This window comes from Megascapheus bottae, chromosome 24 (genome assembly GCF_031878675.1).
Source record: "Megascapheus bottae isolate mThoBot1 chromosome 24, mThoBot2.hap1, whole genome shotgun sequence".
Classification (NCBI taxonomy): Eukaryota; Metazoa; Chordata; class Mammalia; order Rodentia; family Geomyidae; genus Megascapheus; species Megascapheus bottae.
In genome coordinates, this window is record NC_143532.1 from 11328418 (window position 1) to 11348313 (window position 19896).

Genomic DNA, 19896 nt, shown 5'->3' on the forward strand with positions numbered 1-19896 from the left:
AAACAAAGCACAACAACAACAACAAAAACCCCATAGCTTTTCTATTTTAGCTTTTTCTTTTCTATATTGTAACTTATAACTAGGCAGTCATACCATGTTATACAGTAGAATACTATATTCCCTGTACTCAAATAAAATTTGTACACAGATAACACATTTTGAGTGGCACAGAAACTTAACTTCCCGTTAAAGCTATTCACTCCAAAAGACAACCCTTACTTTTCTGCCGATCAAAATTTCTTTCAAACTGGATTTTGTCTGGTGTGATTTCAAATAGTTTCACAGATCCATCTTCACAGCCAACCTAATAGAAACAAAGAGATAAAAAAAGAAAAGATAAACTTGTTTTTTTGGCCAGTGCTGGGGTTGAACTCAAGGCTTCTTTTGCTCAGGGCTAGAATCATACCACTTGAACCACAGCACCACTTCCAGCTTTTTCTGTTTATATGGTACTGTGGAATCCAACCCAGGGATACACAAGCACTCTTACCACTAAGCCACATTCCTAGGATAAGATAAACATTTTATAAGACTAAATTCACAACGATATATACCTATATCTTGCTCAAAGGTATCATTTGCTCTAAAAGAAAACAAACCGCATCCAGACCAAGTTTAAACTCCACAACTGGGGTGGGGAGGGGAAGGGAGTGGGGGGGCAGGGAGGGTGTGGGGTGTCAAGTGAAGTACCAATATGGAGAAACTTAAGTATATTCCTGGAAGACTTCATATCCTGGCCAGAATGCAGGCTGATATTAGGAGTTCTAATCACTGACCCAATTCTGGTATATGACAGAACAGAGGTAGGATTTCAAGCATATTTCTGTTTGACACTCATGACCTAATAAGAGACCTACTAACCTTAACAACCTAAATGGGAAGCATTTTAAAATATCACAGGAAGTATTATTTAAAATACCTATTTCTGATAGCAATTATAGAGGAAAAAGTCTATGTATATAAAAGCTTTTGAGAACTGCTGAGACAGTTGGGCGGTGGCTTTTTTGAGATTGGTAATAATTTGAAAGAACACAAGTAATCTAAGTAGGCATAAAAATTTAAGACCAAAAAAAAGAGAAAGATGGGTCACTATGGCAAAATAATCTATCACTTATACTGTAAAACATTCACAAATCTATTACCTTAAAATTTCTTAAAAGTTGAACATGATGCTGGGCGTGTGGCTCATACCTGTAATCCTAGTTACTCAGGAGGCTGAGATCTGAGGATCGAGGTTCAAAGCCAGCCCAGGCACAAATGAACCTGAGACTCATCTCTAATTAACCTCTAGAAAATGGAAAGTGGGGCTTGGCTCAAGGGTAGGGTGGTAATCTTGAGCTGAAGAGCTCAGAGACAGCGCCCAGGCTGAGTTCAAGCCCATGACCCACCAAAAAAAAAAAAAAAAAAAAAAAATTTAGAAGAGAAAAAAAAAGAAACTGCTGAGACAGTTGCACAGGTTAATTTGCTGAAGAACCTGCAATAGACATATGAACATAGGCTATCTATGGAAGGATTTAATATGTTGTATTTCTTAAACAAAATACACAAAGAATTCCATGACCAAAATAAGCGTCTACCTGTCCAGCTGTAGAACATGATTTGGGGTCTGGGGGAGCATGGCCTACTGGCATAGTGCTTGCCTAGCATGTATGAAGCCCTGGGCTGGATTCCTCAGTACCATATACAAAGAAAGAGCTGGAAGTGGGGCTGCGGCTCAAGTAGTAGTGCTAGCTTGGAGGAAGTCCAAGAACAGTGCTCAGGCCCTCAGTTCAAGCCCCAGGACTGGCCAAAAAAAAAAACAATTTGGGAAATGCTAATGTAAATTAATCCTCTCATTTCATACATGAATAAACAAGATCTAAACTAATAGCAAATAGAAAACAAGATGAAAATGATTATTTTTTTTGTGTGTATGTGTAACTGAGGAATTAAACTCAGGACTTTGTGCATGCTAGGTGAGCACTCTACCAGTAAGTCATGCTCCCAGCTGAAACTGATTTTTAATCCTTAGTACCTGTATGGTTTACTGGCAACCAGTCAAGAATACTGTTACAGTTACATGTTACAGTATTCCCCTTAAAACCATGAAAAGGAAGTTGAGCATAAGAGAAACCTTAAGTTTTACTGACCAAAAGTTGAGAGCCACTGGGGCTGGCTGTCATACTCCAGATAGGTCCTCCAAAAGCATCCACAGCATACTTGATGTTTAGTGCCTGTAAATCATACTCAAGAATTTCTCCATTCAGTCCAGCACTAAAGAGTCGCTGTCCTCCTGCCCAACACAGAGCTTCAGTAGCACGAGACTCATGACCTGGGAAAAACTATAGAAAAGACAAAACTTCTTAACTTTCCATGAATTTGTCAGCCCCAGAGTATAGTCATAGGGACCAAAGTGAACATTACTTCCCTACAAACTAACTCGCGTAGGGTTCTGTGCTATCAGAAAGATCATATTAGACATTTTCAATTTCAGGTTCAAATTTTTTTTTTTTTTTTTTGCCAGTCGTGGGCTTGAGCTCAGGGCCTGAGCACTGTCCTTGGACTTTCTCAAGGCTAGAGGTCTACCACTTGAGCCTCAGCACCACTTCCGGCTTTTTTCTATGTATGTGGTACCGAGGAATCGAACCCGGGTCTTCATGCATGCTAGACAAGCACTTTAACCACTAGGCCAAACTCCCGGCCCCATCAGGTTCAAATTTTAGTTATTTAAAATTGTTGTAGTTAAGTTTTGTTGTTAAAGCAGTATTAATTCAACAAAACATTTTTCAGCAGAATAAAGGTTGGTTTAATGTATTTGCTGTAACCAAAATTATTCTGAGTCTCCTGATTGGGTGAGTTCACCTCATATAATGTACATACATACACACACATGCACGCACACACAATCTTTCCAAAAATCCATTTTGGAATTTTAATGTAATTAACCAGACAGTCGGTATCTGTTTTCAACCGCAAAAAAGTTTAAAATAAAATAGCATAAAGACATAAAGCTGGGCACTGGTGGCTCATGCCTGTAATCCTATTGACTGAGGAGGCTGAGATCTAAGGATCATGGTTCAAAGCCAGCCCAAGAAGCGATTTTTTTTCTGTGTATGTGGTACCAAGAATTGAACCTGGGTCTTTGTGCATGGTAGGCAAGCACTCTACTATTGGGCCAAACTCTTGCCCCCCCCCTCCAATATAATATCGTAAGCCTTTACATTCATTGGTTATTTGCTCACTGACTCACTTTGGGCAGCTTCCAGTCCTGCAAGCTCCAGTACTGTAAGAAGACTCTACCCTAGAAGCAAGGCTATATACTGTTTAGGCTTGTTAAATACACTTTTCTAGCACCAAAATCCCAAGAGATCTCCATTAAGAGACATGTCACTTTGGGGAACAAAGCTCCTGTTACCAAAGTTACAACAGTCTCAACAATTTCCATTTTTGTAGATGGCAAAAGATCTAGTAACCCTCAGTTTTCAAAGAACAAGTTATTAAAAACATGAAAATTCCTAGGTAGGAACTTTCTAAGAAACCTTACAGAGGTCAAAATTGTGAAATTTGCTAGAGAAGTTCCCTTGTGTTTCTTTCTTTTTTTTTTTTTTTGCCTGTCCTGGGCTTGAGCTCAGGGCCTGAGCACTGTCCTTGGACTTTCTCAAGGCTAGAGTTCTACCACTTGAGTCTCAGCATCACCTCTGGCTTTTTTCTATGTATGTGGTACCAAGGAATTGAACCCAGGTATTCGTGCATGCTAGGCAAGCACTCTACCACTAGGCAAAACTCCTGGTCCCAAAGTTACCGTGTTCTAAACTAAACAGATAATATGGAGTCACCTGATCTTTTCCAACAGAAGATGTACCGACTGTAATAAACTTGAACTCAAGAAAATTAAAATCTTGGGACAAAAAAGAAGGTGTGTCGATGTGTAAGAAGTAATGCACCTACTATTTGCGAATGTAACTGTAATCCCTCTATACATTACCCCAACAATAAAAAAAGAAAAAGAAAATTAACATCACAAACATCAAATTCATTTCCCAAATGACTTACTTTCTCCTGAAAGTAGTTTGCTGACAAGTTATAAATTTCCACAGTGCCATCTGTACGTGACACAGCCAATCTGTTTGATTTGTTATTGTAAGCCACACAGCGGATCCCTGCTGGAACATAATTAAAGAAACGAACTCGATGGACCTTAAATTCACCCATTCCTAGAGGGGACAAAAGGAATTGTTATTGTTAAAGGACAATTGGAGTGCATCATCACAGGTATCAGTTTATTATCATCAGTGTTCTGGATAAAACACTCCAACTATTTCATTTAAGTGAATGCCTAAATATCTAACTAATGATACTTTCATGCCCCACACAAGAATCTGCCAATCTCCAGAAGATTAGGATATTTTGAATCAGGAAACAAAACACCCCCAACCACCACCACCACAACCCTAGCTTACTCTACAGATCCAGCATTCCTGCCTCTTAGATTGGGAGTTAATTTAAAATCTGCATACTAGCCGGCATCGGTGGCTCACACCTGTAATCCTAACTACTAAGAAGGCTATTAAGATCTAGGGATCATGATTAGCAACCCATCAGGGCAGAAAATTCTCTTGTAAGAGACTCCTCTCTCCAATAACCAGCAAAAAAAAAAAGGCTGGAATTGAAGCTGCGGCTCAAATGAGAATGTCAGCCTGGAGAGAAAAGGCTAAGGGACAGTGCCCGGCGCCTGCGTTCAAGCCCCAGGACCCGGCCTCATAAAACCGAATCTGCACCTTAGCAAGCAACTCTCTCACACTCTACGAAATGCTAACGTATGCAAAGCACAGACTCAACCCGAGGCGGTGACGTGGGTCTGATGGAGCAAGGGACGACCGGGGCTGCCCAAAGGGGAAAGCGACAGGAGTTGGTGGATTTTCTCGGGCTGCTCGGGGCAGAGGGGTCCCAGGCAACACTGGTATGGGACGCGCGGGTCGACAGTGAAGTGGGCTCGCTCGGCCCGCGTTCAAAGTTAGGACCCCACGGGGAGGCGGGCGCGTCCGCCACGGCCCGGCGGGCATTTAAAGGTCTCCGTCACCCCCTCCCTTTCCCGGGTTCCACCGCGGAGCGCACGGTCTCAGGGTTCCGACTTTGGACCGGCCGCACCCCTTTAGACTCGCTCCTCACGGTCCCTTTCCCCCAACTCACCGCCGGCCCCGCGCCCGTCAGCCCCGGACCTCGCTTCTCTCCGCCCCGGCCCCACGTGCGCGCGCGCGCGCTCGCTCGCTCGCTCCAGCTCTGCCCCGGAAGTGCTCGCGGTGCGAGGCCGGAAGTGCGCAGGCAGTGCTCGCGGCGGCGGCGACGGCGGCGGGAGGTTCGGTTGTCGCCCGTTGGCCGCGCGGCGCCGCGCTCGGCAGCCGCCATTGCAGGTTAGGCCGCGGGAGGGGGGAACGGGAGGCTACGGGGAACGAGGCTCGAGTCCGGAATGTGGGCGGGCGAAGGCGCGAGGGAGCGGGGAAGCTAGGAAGCTGGGGCCGGGCGGGGCGCGAGGCTCCAGGAGAAGAATGGCGAGCCGAGGGGCGGGGGAGGGGCGGGCGGGGGAGGGGCGCGCCAAGCCGCGTAGAGGTGAGTGTGGGGGGGCCCCGCAGCCCCCCCTCCACCGTGGGACGACCGGGAAAGGCGGGGGGGTGGAGGCGGAAGGCGGAGGGAAGGGAGGGAGCGAGCGGGGCGGAGCGGGAGAAGAACGGAAAGGGTGGCCGAGCGCGGGCGGAGGACGCAGAAGGGGCGGCGCGGGCCGGATCCTCGAGGTATGTGCGGGAAGGGATCTAGTTTGGGAGGCTTGAGGGAGCGGAGGGGCACTGGTACCCAGAAAGTAGCGGGAATAGAGAAGAGGGAGATCTGGTGGCGAGGGGTGGGAGTACTAGGACGGTGAGGTTTGTTCCGGGGGGGGGGGCGTGCATTTGCAACCGTGGGGGTGGGGAGACCACTGGGAGAGATCGTTTGGAAGGTGGTTAGAGAGTGATTCTGTCGTGAATGGAGAGAGGCTGGGGGGCGGGATGTGAGTGGGGTGGGGTCCTGGAGGAATGAAGTACTTGGGGACCGGGAAGAGTTTGGATCATTGTGAATGGTTTGAGGATGATGGTTTTAAGAGGAATCTTAGTGGGGGGGGTGAATGATCTTGACTGCTCTGGTGGGGTATGTGGAGGAGAGGAAGGTTGAAGAATGGCGGCGGGTTGTGTTGGCACGGGGGGGGGTGTGTGGGATAGGGATAGTTTCCTGGGAGGTAGGGGTTGAGGTTAATCTCTGCAAAAGATTCCACCAACTCTGGGGGTGGGGAGAGGAAAGTGGAGATAGGGGAGGGAAGCGACTGAGTTCCAGAAGGTGGGCGGGGCTAGGAATAGGAAATGTTTGTAGCTCCAGATGGAGTGGGGGGCAGGGGGGGGACGATGGAATAAAAGGGCGGAGAATCCAGCATAGAGGGATATCTCAGTAGGACTGAAAAGGGAGCTGCCTGGGGAGAGATGGGGTACCTTGGCAGTAGGAGGAGGAAAGATGGAGAGGGGGCTGCAGAGTAGCTGAAGATGGAGAAAACTGGAGTAACTCAGACGACTGAAGCCATCTTTTCTACTCATTGTCTACAAATACCAGTAATTGATTCCCTCCAACGTGGGGATCGTAAAATGTGCTGGGAAAATACCACGTGTATGCATAGTATCTAAACACGGTTTTGAACACAGTCTTCACTAATGAAACGTTTGGAAGCATTCATTTCTACCTGTTCTCCATAGCCCCTTTTTGTAGGACAGGAAGTATCTCATTTAAAAAATAGGATTTTAGACTTGGTAACATCAGCCTGCCAAGAGACAAGATCCCCTTGGAAATTAAGACCGTATACCCTTCAGTCACAAAAATAACAGTAACACTTGTAATAAAGGTAATTTGTATTGAGTTATAAATCAGTTTTTCATTTGGTGGAAAGGCACATGGAGAAATATTCTCCTATTCCGAGAAATAACCTTCTCAGAGCTTAGTCCCTCAGGCAGTTTTGTGATTCCTGACTACAGTACTTGAATTGCTATTCAATTATATTAGCCTAATTTCAATCTGCCTACTGCTTTTATAGAATGTTTTAGTCAATTGTGTCCGTTATTAAAAGTTATTACATAACTTAGTATTGTGATATGCTACTAGACAAATACTATGAAAATGCCAGTTCCTTTGGTTTGGCCCTAAAGAATACCTTGGATTTGTCATGTGCTGAAACCTCAATACTTCATTCTTACAGGCATTTTTATGCTCAAGTTACTGATAGAAAAACAGGCTAAATTACCCACAGTCAAGGTAGATGGTGGCATAGATCTCAGGTTGATCTAATAAGTGAGACTCACCTCCACAAAGTATAGACCCTGGGATCAAACAAGAGCTCAATAAATACTATCGGCCTGGCAATTTGCAAATGTATTTTGTGTCATGTTTTCAATGTTTAAAATTAATAAATTTTTGAACATAAAATTTTGAACAATTTTTATACTTTTTTAATACTTTATAATGGATGAAGTAATACCCCCCCTTTTTTTTTTGCCTGAACTCAGGATCTGCGCACTGTCCTTGGGCTTTCCTCAAGGCTAGTTAGCTCTACCAGTTGAGTCACAATACCACTTACGGCTTTTCTATGCTTGTGGTACTGAGGAATTCTTCATTCTATAATCTGCAGGCACTCTTAACACTAGGCCAAACTTCCCTCCCCCTCCATTTTTTTTTTTTTTTTTGCCAATCCTGGGGCTTGAACTTAGGGCCTGAGCATTGTTCTTGGGCTTTCCTCAGACTAGTGCTCTACCACTTGAGCCACAGCACCACTTCCAGCTTTTTCTGTGTTTGTGGTACCGAGGAATCGAATCCCAGTCTTTGTACATGCTAGGCAAGCACTCTACTACTAAGCCAAACACCTAGCGCCCCCCCTCCAATTTTTAAAATAATTTTTACATTAAGGATTAGCAAATTAATGCCTGATGCCCTTAAGAAAAAAATGATAAAAGAGCCCATGCCTAGTAGGGCATAAAGCCCTGTGTTCAAGTCCCAACATAAGAAAAAAACTGATGAGAAATGTTCTGATGAAAATTTATAAAACATTTAGCTCTAAAAAGATTTACTCATTTGTAGTTAGCTTAAGTCATTGAGTCAAAGCCCTTCATTTTATTAGCCCTTAGATATATCTTGTACTTCTGTGACATTATATTTGGTAAATTACCATTATGAGAATCATTGATTCGGCTTTTTTCCATTTTTATTTTTTTGCCAGTCCTGGGGCTTGAATTCGTGGCCTGAGCACTGTCCTTGGGCTTCTGAAAGTTAGTGGGCTGCCACTAGAACCACTTCGGCTTTTTCTGTGTGTGTGGTACTGAGAAATCGAACCCAGGTCTTCATGCAGGCTAGGCAAGCATTCTACCACTAGGCCTAGGCCAAACTCCTGGCCCCACCTTTTTCTTTCTTTTTTTTTTCCTTTTTAATAACAAGCTCATTGCCTCTAAAGCACAGAATGTGAACTGAGTTTTGTCAAAAATTTAAACCAAACCATGGCAAAGAAAGTTCCCATCCTCTGCTGCTTTTTCTTAGTTCAAAGGAGCTGAGTTTGGGGGTAAAGTTTTGAATCCCAAACATAGCAAGTTAATTTCTGGAGGTTTTAAAAAAAAAAATACCATGTATTGAATAAGATGAAAACAAGCTTATTTTTAACTGCCTATCTCTCAGATGCTAGCTACTTTGGTTGCAAGTTACAAGATTACTTACTTGTTTTCTGTTTTGTAAGATAAGAGAACTAGGCTAATTGTAATGCAGTAGAATCCCATACAGAAGCTCAGTAAGAAACAGGGCTGGGTGAGAGAAAGACTGGAAGAGACTATTTTAGGGTGATTAAAGTCCACAAATGACTACTACTTATGATGTGTGACCAATCTTAACTTCTTGAAGGCTGTTTTCCCATCTGTGAAAAGGAAAACATTAACTATCTGAGAACTGGAGCTCCCTTTTTGTATTTATAATCCTCTGCCTGGACTGCTTCTTAAGTCAGGGGGGTGGTACTTCAATCTGTTGTGAGAAGCATGTTTGTTGTTTTTAAGTTTCCCCTATAGAAATAGTTGTCTGGCTAATACAGAATTATCTATTGTTAGTTTTTAGTACAGAAAAAATTGAGATGAAACTTTTTCTGCCTCTTAGGAGATTGGAGGACAGGTGGCATAATTTACTGCAGGGGAAAGAGCTTAATTTTTTCTACATCTTTATCTTTCCAGGGCTTCACTCTAGTTGTGACCCATGAGACTGATACCATTTTGAAATAGAATGAATTTGAACAGTCCTTTTGAAAAGGTACATCACTGAAATCTCTCTTCCATTCTACAGTTACATTGTCAACCTAGAATTGTTTGTAACCAGAGACATGTTAGTTGGGCATAGCCAAATTTGGGATTGAACTGGCCTTGGAGGAGACTTTCCTTGGGGAACTCCTTTTATGATTTGATATATAGTCCATTTTTTATTTGTTGTTTTTTTCTGGTGGACCATGGGACTTGAACTCTGGACCTGGGAGATGTCCCTGAGCTCTTCAGCTCAAGGCTACCACCCTACCCCTTGAGCCACAGGCCCATTTGCCGTTTTCTGTTGGTTAATTGGAGATGAGTCTCAAGGTCTTTAGTGCCCAGGCAGGCTTTGAACCACAATCCTCAGATCTCAGCCTCCTCAGTAGTTAGGCTTATAGTTGTGAGCCACCGTGTTCAGCTCTTAGGCAACTTTCATTGTACTGCCTTTGTCATTTTTTATTATTTGCAGGATTTGATTTGTAACAGGTTAAACATTCTTTACTCACAGTGCTCTAACAAAGTGTCCTAGGTTTTGGAGTTTCTCAGATTTTAGGATAGATTTGAATAGATTTAACAGCTAATCATTGCTAAGCCAGAAACCTGATATGCTTTGATTTCAAACCTTGCAGAACTGACACTTGACGAGTTGCAGTTTTTTAGAGCATTTTAAACTCTATTAAGTGAATATTAAGAATATTCACTTCTGGATGCGGTGGCACCTGCCTGTAATCCTAGCTACTCAGGAGGCTGAGATCAGAGGATCAAGATTCAAAGCCAGCCTGGGCACTAAAGTCTGTGGGACTCATCTCCAATTAACCATCAGCAAACTGGAGGTGGTACTGTGGCTCAAGCGGTAGGCAATAGCTTTGAGCTAAAGTCCCATGACTGACCAAAAAAAAAAAAAAATACATATATACACACACACACACACACACACACACACACATTTCTGCTTCACTTTTTTTTTTTTTTTTTTTTTTTTTGGCCTGGGGCTTGAACTTAAGGTCTGTCCTTGGACACTTTTTTGCTCGAGGCTTAGTGCTCTGCCACTTGAGCCACAGCACCGCTTCTGGCTTTTTCTGGTATGAGGTACTGTGAAGTTGAACCCAGGGCTTTGTGCATGCTAGACGAGCACTCTAGCACTAAGCCATGCTCCCAGCCCCTTCGTTATCTTTTTCTTTTACTTTGTTTTTGTTGTCTGCCTGCCCTTAAGGGCAGATGAATTACAGTGAACATTCTTGAATCATTGTAACTGCACACTGATAATCCTGCTTGTCACCAGAGAGATGTTCCTGATCTTTCTTGTTAAATGCACCCTCTTGTACACAACTTATAGACCTGTAACTTGAGCCTTTAATTTGTATGTTCACTTGGAAACATCCCTGTAGAGACAAATTTTTACTGAAAGGGTGCCACAACAGTATGATAATGCCATGAAGCACAGAATTATTAATTTTCAAGGGCATGGCTAAATATCTGCTAGGATCAGTAAGCAGTATATAAATGTATGTGCTCATTAAAGCCCCAGAGATTGGTATACAGATGCCACTATGTACTTAGGCTGTTGTTCTGCATTCCTGTTTTAACAAGAGCTGTGCGGAAAGTGGAGAATGCATTGAAAATATTTCTGCATCTACTTTTAAACTGCACATCCCTCCCCCTCCCCCTCCCCCTCCCCCTCTCCCTCTCCCTCTCCCTCTCTCTTGTCAGTCATGGGGCTTGGACTCTGGGCCTGGGTGCTGTCCCTGAGCTCTTTCTACCCCTGGAGCCACAGGGACACTTCCTGTTTTCTAGCAGTTGGAGATAAGAGTATCATGGGCAAGCCCCGGCTGGCTTTGAACCTTGATCCTCAGATCTCAGCCTCCTGAGTAGCTGGGATTACAGGTGTGAGCCACCACGCTAACTCAGTACACACATTTCTATCCCAAACCTGTGGCCAAAGCATGTAAACATTGATGTTGATTTTTATCTTTTTCTGCCTGAGCATCTTATAACACCTTAAACTATGTAAATACCTGATTACTTAACTTAAGCACCTTATTTTGCTATAATGTAACACTTGTCAAGGAAAATAAACTGTGTCATCAGTCATCAAAAAGCCCCTCTGCAGCTGGTTGCTGTTGGCTCACAACTGAAATCCTAGCTACTTAGGTTTGAGAGCTGAGGATCGAGATTTGAAGTCAGTCCTGAGCAGGAAAATCTGAAAGACTAGTAACTCAGAAAAAGCCACAGGTGACACTCTTAACTCAAGTGGTAGAATGTTAATTCGGGGGGGGGGGAGAGGGGGGAGGAATAAGAGCCTCAAGGACAATGTCCAGGCCTTGACCAGAACTAGCACAAAAATAAATTACATAACAAAAATAATAATCGAAGCTTCTTTACAAGAGCCCCTTCTCAATCTGCATTTCTGAGCCCTCTGATTTGTATCTAACATCTACTTAACAAATTATAGTCAGATAATGCTTATCTTCTAAAAAAAAAATTAGCTCTTAATAGAATTTAGTCTGTTTTATATGTATGTTGGTCTTGGGGATGAAATCAGGACCTAGGCACTGAGCTGCTTGTGCTCAAGACAGATGCTCTCACTTGAGCCACAACACCACTTCTGCCTTTTTCCGAGTAGTTTATTGGAGGAAGGGTCTCACAGACTTTTCTGCCCAAGCTGGGTTAGAACTGTAATTCTCACAGCTCATCTCCTAAGATTCTAGGCATACAGATATAAGCTACCAGCACCCAGCTTAGAACTTAAGTCTTTAAAATAATTTTGCGTATTATAAATCAACATCATAGTAACTCAGTGAGTCATAATTTAGATGTTAGCTCCAGAATTTAAGTGATCTGTATGTGATCACAATAGTATTTCATATCTATAGTGCAGAACCTGAACTTACACCTTTTCATTTTGAATTGTTAACCTTTTGCCAACAAGAAACCTTAGATGATCACATATCTATAATTGAGCAGGGAGAAGTAGAGTTTCAGGCCAGCGTGGGTGGGCTAAACAAAAAACTTGAAGAAACAGATTTTAAAGATGTCTTGGGTTCTGTTTAAGTCATATTCAGACCTTCTTTGGTATATTGTCCTTTGTCAGGTGCTGGTATAGAAGGTCTGGTTTATTTAAAGCTCATGTTAGGCTGGTTGTGGTGGCCCACACCTGTAATCCTAGCTACTCAGGAGGCTGAGATCTGAGGATTGCGGTTCAGAGCCAGCCGGGACACTAAGAAATGCGAGACTCTTCAGTTAACCACTTGAAAACCGGAAGTGGGCTGTGACTCAAGGGGTAGGGTGATATATCCTTGAGCTGAAGAGCTCAGGGCTAGTGCCCAGGGTCCAGAGTTCAAGCCCCATGACCCACAAGAAAAAAAATAAATACATTAAAATCATGTTAGTACCCTTTTGTCATTTTGAGCAGCACTTGAGTGTGCATATTTATTGCCAAATGCCTTGATTCCTTTTCATTCTCACTGGCACTTGGTCTTATCTTTTGAGAAGGCAACTCTGGGTAGAAAGTCTGAATAGAAGATGTGAGCCACAAAACATCTGTAATCCCAACTATTCAGCAGGCTGAGATCGGAGGATCACAATTCAAAGCCAGCCTGGGCACAAGTCAGGGAGACTTATCTCCAGTTAACCACCAGAATACCAGAAGTGGCTCAAAGTGGTAGAGCACTGGCCTTGAGCTGAAGAGCTCAGGGACAGTGCCTAAGCCCAGAGTTCAAGCCCTAAAATCGAAAAAAAGAAGAGAAAGAAAAAAGGACCAAAAGTTTGGCCTAGTGGTGGAGTGCTTGCCTAGCATATATGAAGACCTGGGCTCACTTCCTCTGTACCACCTACATAGAAAAGTAGAGCTCTAGCCTTGAGCAATCCCAAGGACAGTGCTCAGGCCTGGGCTCAAGCCCTGGACTGGCAAAAAGACAGAGGGGAGTTCCTCTCTTAGTTCTAGTGTATACTGTGTATGCATGCATGTGTGTGGCATATGAGTAATTGGTGTAAGCTTCATTAACTTCAGCTGCAAAATAAGGATAAGTATAATTTTTATGATAAATGAATACACCTACCTAAGTGTACAGCATCCAGACCGTATTAACAATTCAAAACAAATAAATACAAGGTATTTTGACCACCCTCATGATCTCAGTGTGCATTGTACTCTGATAATGAGAGCTCTTCTATGCTATGACAGTTTTTCCCTCTAGATCCAAAATTAAGGTTAACATACCAGTAAAGAAAACTTTGGCAAGACATGGTGGTGCACTTTTCTAAGTCCAGCACTTGTTAGGTAGAAAGGGATCATGAATTCCAGGCCAACCTGGGCTATATAACAAGCTCCTGAGGAAAGAGACCCTGAAAAGGAAGGGGAAAAAACCTGATAAGAATCTTAATTAGAGCTGGGCTAAGTGGCTTAGACCTGTAATCCTAGCTACTAAGGAGGCTGAGATCTGAGGATCCAGGTTCAAAGCCAGCCCGGACACTAAAAAGCATGAGACTTACCTCCAGTTAATCACCAGAAAACTGGAAGTGGCGTTGTGACTCAAGTGGTAGCATGATAACCTTGAACTGAAGAGCTCAAGCCCAGAGTTAAGTCCCATGACCAACCAAAAAAAAAAATCTTAATTAGGTGTTGTTAGGGACAAAATTTGAATATAGTTATAAAACCTGTTAACTTTTTACAATATAGTTAATAGCGTTCCCCCAGACCTATGCATACAGTTTAAAGACTTAGCCAGAACCTGTAGTTTTAGTCCCCTGCCTCCTCATTCCCTTCAGAATACACTTGTCTGAAGCCACTTGTCTTCAGGCAAAAAATCTCTAAAGCTTTTTAAGAGTCGTGCAAATTTACCACCAGGTGGTGCTGTTGTACAAAATAAAAGTCATGTTCATTGGGTGGGAGCATTTATTGAGTCAGCATCAGAAGTCAGCTTTACCACTTCACTATAGTTGTCAGAACTTTTCAGTTCTCTTGGCTTTATTTTTAACTAAAGGCCTTTTGAACCTAAAAACAAGATAATCAAGTGGTAGACACGAAACATCAAAGAAAATCACATTTGACAATACTTTAGGCTTTGAAAATAAGCAGAGTACAAAACAGAAAAACCTTGAGAAAGATATGTTAGCTTAGTGATCAAGAGTGATCCCTGAAGTATATGCCCTAGTTTCTATCTCGTTGACTTAGCAAATATATCTCATCATTGAACTGCATCCAGTATGTGCAGAATCAGTTTAAAAAGAAAACTTAAGGGGCTGGGAGTTTGGCCTAGTGGTAGAGTACTTGCTAGCATGTACGAAGACCCGAGTTTGGTTCCTCGGTACCATATACATAGAAAAAAGCCAGAAATGGTGCTGAGGCTCAAGTGGTAGAGCTCTAGCCTTGAGAAAGTTCAAGGACAGTGCTCAGGCCCTGAACTCAAGCCCAGGACTGCCCCCCCCCCCCAAAAAAAAGAAAAGAAAAGAAAATTTAGTTATGGCACTTTGAAGAGGAACTGAGTAGCATGCTTAAGTGTTTACAGAAGTGTCTACCACACAAGTGATAGTCACTGTTGCTTTGTTCTTGACTTACTGGAAACTTTAAATATTTTTTCCTTTTTTTTTTTCTTTGTAGTTTATTCTCAGTTGCTTTTTAAAGAAGGAAAGCTCATGGTGCAGATTGTTATTTCCAGGTGAGTAATTTTGAGATTTTTATTTAGCTTGAATTAGGACAATTAGGTTTTACATTTTTCTAGGAAAATCAGGGTCCTCAGCTGCATAAGTATTTGCATTTTAAAGTCTGCTTAGCACTGCTCATTTTTCCCAAGAGCTTATGCTCAATAAAAGGGTAACTTTGGGCCTTTAAAGGTGGTGTAGGACACTACTCATCCTTCACCCCTCAAAAATATTGTAACCGCCAGCCCTTTGCTTGCAGTGCGGGGGCTGGAGGCCTGGCAGAATGGGTGCTGATGGAGCTACAGGGGGAGATCGAGGCTCGCTACAGCACTGGATTAGCTGGAAACCTCCTGGGAGACCTACATTACACCACTGAGGTGAGGGGGCTTTTCTTTTCCTGCCTAATGCCTCAGGAAAGCAAGCTACACCAAGGTGGTACTCCCAGGACCCATAGTGAGGACTGTCCTCAGGTTTGTTATTTAAGGTCTAGCTAATCTGCAGAGCTATCTGCTTGCTCTCCCTCAACCTTTACAGAAGCAGGGAAGGTTAGCTTTGGGGAATCTGGAAAGGTCACATTTTTGGAAGTGTAAATTCTCTGACATGGGGCTAAGAAAGAAAAAAACAAACAATAGTAAAAGGGTGAGTTGTCAGATGTGACGCTTAACAATGGTATATAGCCAGACCAGAGAGTGAAGGTGCCAGCATTGCCTGCTGTGAGTGGCATTAAAAGGCACTTGAGTGGAACCTCAGGCATCTTCTTGTTTTGCCCAAGGGAGTCCCTGTGCTGATCGTGGGGCACCATATCCTGTATGGGAAAATCATCCACCTGGAGAAGCCTTTTGCGGTCCTTGTCAAACAAACTACTGGGGAGCAAGACTGTAGTGAACCTCGTTGTGAGACTGGAACCCAGTACCTGGTGACAGCACTCATCAAAAACAAGATCCTTTTCAAAACTCGTCCTAAGCCTATTATCACCAACGTCCCCAAGAAAGTATGAAAGAACCCCGGATTTTCCCTAGGGAGCGGCCAACTCCTTGGACTCGTACTCCACTGCCACCTCGAGGACGGTTTGACGGATCCCTGGGACCACAGGGGGGTCCTGCTCTGAATACGGGCCACCCACTGGGTGTGAACTCAGATCCCTTCCTTATGGCAGCCGGTTCTCTTGGCGGGAATATGGCCCCATTTCCAAGGAACCCATCTCCTTTTCCGGCCTCATCAGGGTCCTTGGCTTCAAATCCAGCACCTTTTCCTGCTGGTGCTCGTGACCCAAGCATGTCTTCTTTTCCAAGAGGGATGAATCCTACTGGCACAGGCACAGTTTCTTTCCCAAGGCCAGGTGGGCTCTTGGGCTCTGGGCCAGGTCCAGCCCTAAACCCTAGAACAGGGGCTTTTCCAGGTCCAGGGTCTATGTCTAACCCTAGGTTAGGAGGTCTCCCAGGTCCAGGTCCTATGTCTAATCCAAGGGCAGGTGGTCTCCTGGGTGTCAGCCCTGATCCCAGATGTGGCCCTATGGGCCCTGGATCTGGACCAGGATCCAACCTGAGAGCGGGAATCTTGTCTTCTGGGAATGGTCCTCCCAATCCGAGGCCAGTTGGCCTGGGCCCTGGACCAAATACCAATCTGAGATCAGGCTTTTTAGGCTCAAGCCCTGCACCTAGGTCAGGTATGTTTCCAGGCCCAGGCCTTGGGCCAAACCCACGAGCAAGTGGCTTGGGTCCAGGTCTTGGGCCCAACCCCAGGGCCAGTGGCCTGGGCCCTGGCCCAAATTTAGACAACAGAGCTGGTGGCCTCTTGGGTACGGGCTCTAATCTTAACTTAAGAATGGCTGGCCCTCAAGGCCTAGATCTTGCCCCCATTCTGAGAGCAGCAGGCCTTTTGGGAACAAATTCAGCTGCTTTCTCACAGGCTTCTGGAAACATGGGTACAAACCCATCCTCCATGACAAGAATACCTGGTCCCATAGGCCCAAACACTGGTCCTAATTCTCGCGGGATTGGCCTACCAGGGCCAAATCCATCTCCCATGTCAAGGGCTTCTGGTCCCATGGGCCCTAATTCCACTCATTTCTCAAGGCCAGGTGGTCCCATCGGGGTAAATGCCAATGCTTTTCCACGGGGGACAGGTTCAGGGGGATTGAACCCTGCTGCCTTCTCTCAGTCTTCTGGCACAATTGCTTCAAACCCAGGTAACTTCCCAAGATCTGCTGGCCTCCAAGGTTCAAGCCCAGCAATTTTCCCAAGAGCTTCTGGGCCACTGGGCCCCAATACAGCCAACTTTCCAAGGGCCACTGGCCTACAGGGTCCAAGTCCGGCTACCTTCCCGAGGTCTACTGGCCCATTAGGTCCTGGCCAGGTTGCTTTCCCTAGGTCAGCTGGGCACCTAGGCTCTTCTCCAGCAGGCCCTGTAGGTATCAACACAGCTCCTTTTGCAAGGCCAACTGGAACCCTGGGTCTGAACCCAGCTTCCTTTCCAAGGATGAATGGCCCTGCAGGCAAGAGTTTGGTTCCATTTCCTAGAATGGGGGGCCTACCTGGCACAAACCCAACTGCTTTCCCCAGATCAGGGGGTCCAATGGCTACAATGTACCCAAATGGAATGTTACCCCCTTAAACACCACTTTCCCACAAGGGCCACCTTGTTTCCCATGCACTGTGGTTCTTGGCCGTAAAAGTAGATACGGAGCTACTGTCTGAAGAACATAGCTGGGGCTCAAGTTCAAATGAGCCACCTTTTTTTTTTTCTCTGCTTTTTTTCTTGGCTGAAAGTGAAGTGTTATCTGTGGACATGGACTATGGCAGGTGGGGATGACCCCGGCCTCAAGAGAAAGGATTTGCAGCCTTCCAGAAGCCTGCAGTACTTTTGTGCCACAGCTTTCTGCCCCTTGTTTCTTACTAGCTTCTTAAGTTGTTCTTGTGGACTTTTCCTCAGGGATACATTGGCCTGTAGATCCCAATTCGTGTGTAATTCTCTACTCCCCACTGAAGAATCCGCTTACTGCTCTAGAGGTGGTGCGTAGAGACCGTGCTTTAGTAACTCTGATCTGGGCAGCTTGGACCTGGTCATCTTCTACTGCCAGATGTCTCCCTGGGGACTTGAATACGGAATGGCAAGGTGAACAACCACTTCACAGACCCACCAAATAAACTTCGGCTTCACTGACTCAGCCAGCGGCCCCTTTCTCCTGAGATGTAGAGAGGCCAGACTTAAGGCTCCTCTGCTTATCCAGCTCCCTTTCCACTGGTACTCCCAATCAAAGAACCTCAAAATCGAAACTAGTGGGGATGGGGAGGGGGGAGGGATGAAGGGGCGAAATCACTGTGCTTTGTTCAGCCTGATGTGAAGGATGGGTTGGTGTTTTTCCTGCATTGTATCTTTTCTTACTGTTTCTTTAATAAATGGGATGTGAGGGCTGCTGCTGTCCCTGTTTTGTGAACTTTTATAGGAGGGGAAATTTACCCTCTTGCTTTTCTTAATTTCCATTTGGCCACAGACCTGAATTACCTGTCAGCTCAAATGTTTGCATTTGCACAGAGGAAGGAGCAAGCTTTTTTTTTTAGCCTTGGGTCATTCATTTGCCAGTTACTGCACTACCAACTCTACTCCCACCTCCATAGTAAAAGTTAAGCCATTGTGGGTCAGAGCAGCTGTAGCAACTTATATTTTATTTTTTTGCCAATCCTGGGGCTTGCACTCAGGGCCTGGGCACTGTCCTTGGACACATTTTGCTCAAGGCTAGCACTCTACCACTTGAGCCACAGTGCCACTTGTGGCTTTGTGTGTGTGGTACCCAGGGCTTCTTGCATGTTAGGCAAAAAGCCATATTCCTGGCCCCTTAATCCTATTGTTGAAATCCATTCATTAAATTTCTGTCTCCACTCTTTGAAACCCAGCCCAGACACAAAAGGACCTGAGACTCATCTCCAATTAACCTCCAGAAAACGGGAAGTGGGGCTTGGTTCTAGGGTAGGGCGGTAGCCTTGAGTTGAGAAGCTCAGGGTCAGTGCCCAACCCCAAGGGTAGGGTGGTGGCCGGGGCTGAAGAGCTCAGGGACAGCTCTGGTGGAGTTCAAGTACCATGACCTGACCCACAAAGAAAAAAAAAAAAAAAGGAGTAGCTTAGAGATACCAGCTGTTAGGATTGGTGTCTAATATTCCCCAAAGGCTCATGTGCTGAAGGTTCTTCCTAATGTGGCTAAAAGGTGGGAAGCAGGTTTCATAACCTTGTCAGTGGACAAGGAGCACCATCAGCTCCATGATTGGGAAGTGGAAGAGGCTTACAGGGCAGGGGAGGGGAGCTCTTAAAAACATTGGGGGCATGGCCTTGTCCATGGGCGTTGCCCCAGCTTCCTCTCCAGGTCATTCCCTGGATACAGGTGAGTAGCTTTTTTCCACCACATTCTCCCTTCCGTGACACTGCCTCACCACATGCCTAGAAATGAACCAAATCACCATGGATTGAAAGTTGAAACCGCCAGAATAAATCTTTCCTCCTTATACTTTGCAACAATGGAAAGCTAGCACACCAGCATTCTATAAGAATCTTTATTTTGACAAATAAGTGAGCAATATAAATTTTTGACCTGAAAAGTTTAAAAAAAAAAACACCAAAACCGAGGCTTAGAGAAGGAACAAAGGCCCAAAGCAGCTTCTCTTGGTTGCCTTGTAACCTAGGAGTGTTTGCATTTGCGTGACAGGCTCCGGGCTGACTTAGCATCAAGGGCTGTCCATAAAGCACCAAGAAAAGAAGAGAAAGGCAGCCACGACTACAAAAGCACAAAAAACACAAGTAGCAGAGTGGCACAGAGTAGGAGGACGGGAGCAGAGCCAAAGGTGAAAACTAGACAAGCCCAGAGCGCCAGTGGAGACAGCCAGGTGCCCAGTCCACTGAGCTGGTAACGTGAGGGCACAATGCCATGAGGCCAATGCCAGCTTCAAAAGTG

General features: G+C 44.7%; 3 protein-coding genes across 7 annotated transcripts in view; 2 read left to right on the forward strand and 1 right to left on the reverse strand.

Annotated features, from left to right (window-relative positions):
* The window catches only part of Utp4 (UTP4 small subunit processome component), a 37246-nt gene extending 23696 nt beyond the window's left edge, over positions 1-13550 (reverse strand). The window contains exons 1-4 of one of the 2 annotated variants that reach the window (XM_090357367.1): positions 13534-13550; positions 4033-4193; positions 2130-2321; positions 220-304 (exon numbers count right to left, since the gene is read on the reverse strand). In XM_090357367.1, coding sequence (XP_090213493.1) covers positions 220-304; positions 2130-2321; positions 4033-4191 — 436 coding nt within the window. In that variant the 5' untranslated portion in view covers positions 4192-4193; positions 13534-13550. Of the gene's footprint in view, positions 1-219; positions 305-2129; positions 2322-4032; positions 4194-5169; positions 5268-13533 lie in introns of those variants that run through there. The other variant, XM_090357366.1, reaches the window with a different exon arrangement.
* Positions 5292-15951, forward strand: Chtf8 (chromosome transmission fidelity factor 8). 4 transcript variants are annotated; one of them, XM_090357375.1, is made up of 5 exons: positions 5300-5390; positions 9249-9324; positions 14914-14971; positions 15214-15331; positions 15727-15951. In XM_090357375.1, the coding sequence occupies exons 3-5, from the start codon at positions 14949-14951 to the stop codon at positions 15949-15951; spliced, it is 366 nt and encodes a 121-aa protein (XP_090213501.1). In that variant the 5' UTR covers positions 5300-5390; positions 9249-9324; positions 14914-14948. The 4 variants fall into 4 exon arrangements, with proteins under 4 accessions (XP_090213502.1, XP_090213501.1, XP_090213504.1 ...); XM_090357377.1 differs by lacking the exon at positions 5300-5390 and adding an exon at positions 5741-5768; XM_090357376.1 differs by lacking the exon at positions 9249-9324 and having other exon boundaries at positions 5292-5390.
* On the forward strand, positions 15948-17950 carry Derpc (DERPC proline and glycine rich nuclear protein). Its single transcript, XM_090357369.1, has one exon. The coding sequence runs from the start codon at positions 15948-15950 to the stop codon at positions 17565-17567; it is 1620 nt and encodes a 539-aa protein (XP_090213495.1). The 3' UTR covers positions 17568-17950.
* Positions 17951-19896: the final 1946 nt, after the last annotated feature.

What these genes read in the sequence shown, in the direction of transcription:
- Derpc (XM_090357369.1), top strand. Translation starts at nt 15,948, where the DNA reads ATGAAAGAACCCCGGATTTTCCCTAGGGAGCGGCCAACTCCTTGGACT.
- Chtf8 (XM_090357376.1), top strand. Translation starts at nt 14,949, where the DNA reads ATGGTGCAGATTGTTATTTCCAG. An exon ending in GTGCAGATTGTTATTTCCAG is followed by an intron (nt 14,972 to 15,213) that starts GTGAGTAATTTT and finishes CTTTGCTTGCAG; the next exon opens with TGCGGGGGCTGGAGGCCTGG. An exon ending in ACCTACATTACACCACTGAG is followed by an intron (nt 15,332 to 15,726) that starts GTGAGGGGGCTT and finishes GTTTTGCCCAAG; the next exon opens with GGAGTCCCTGTGCTGATCGT.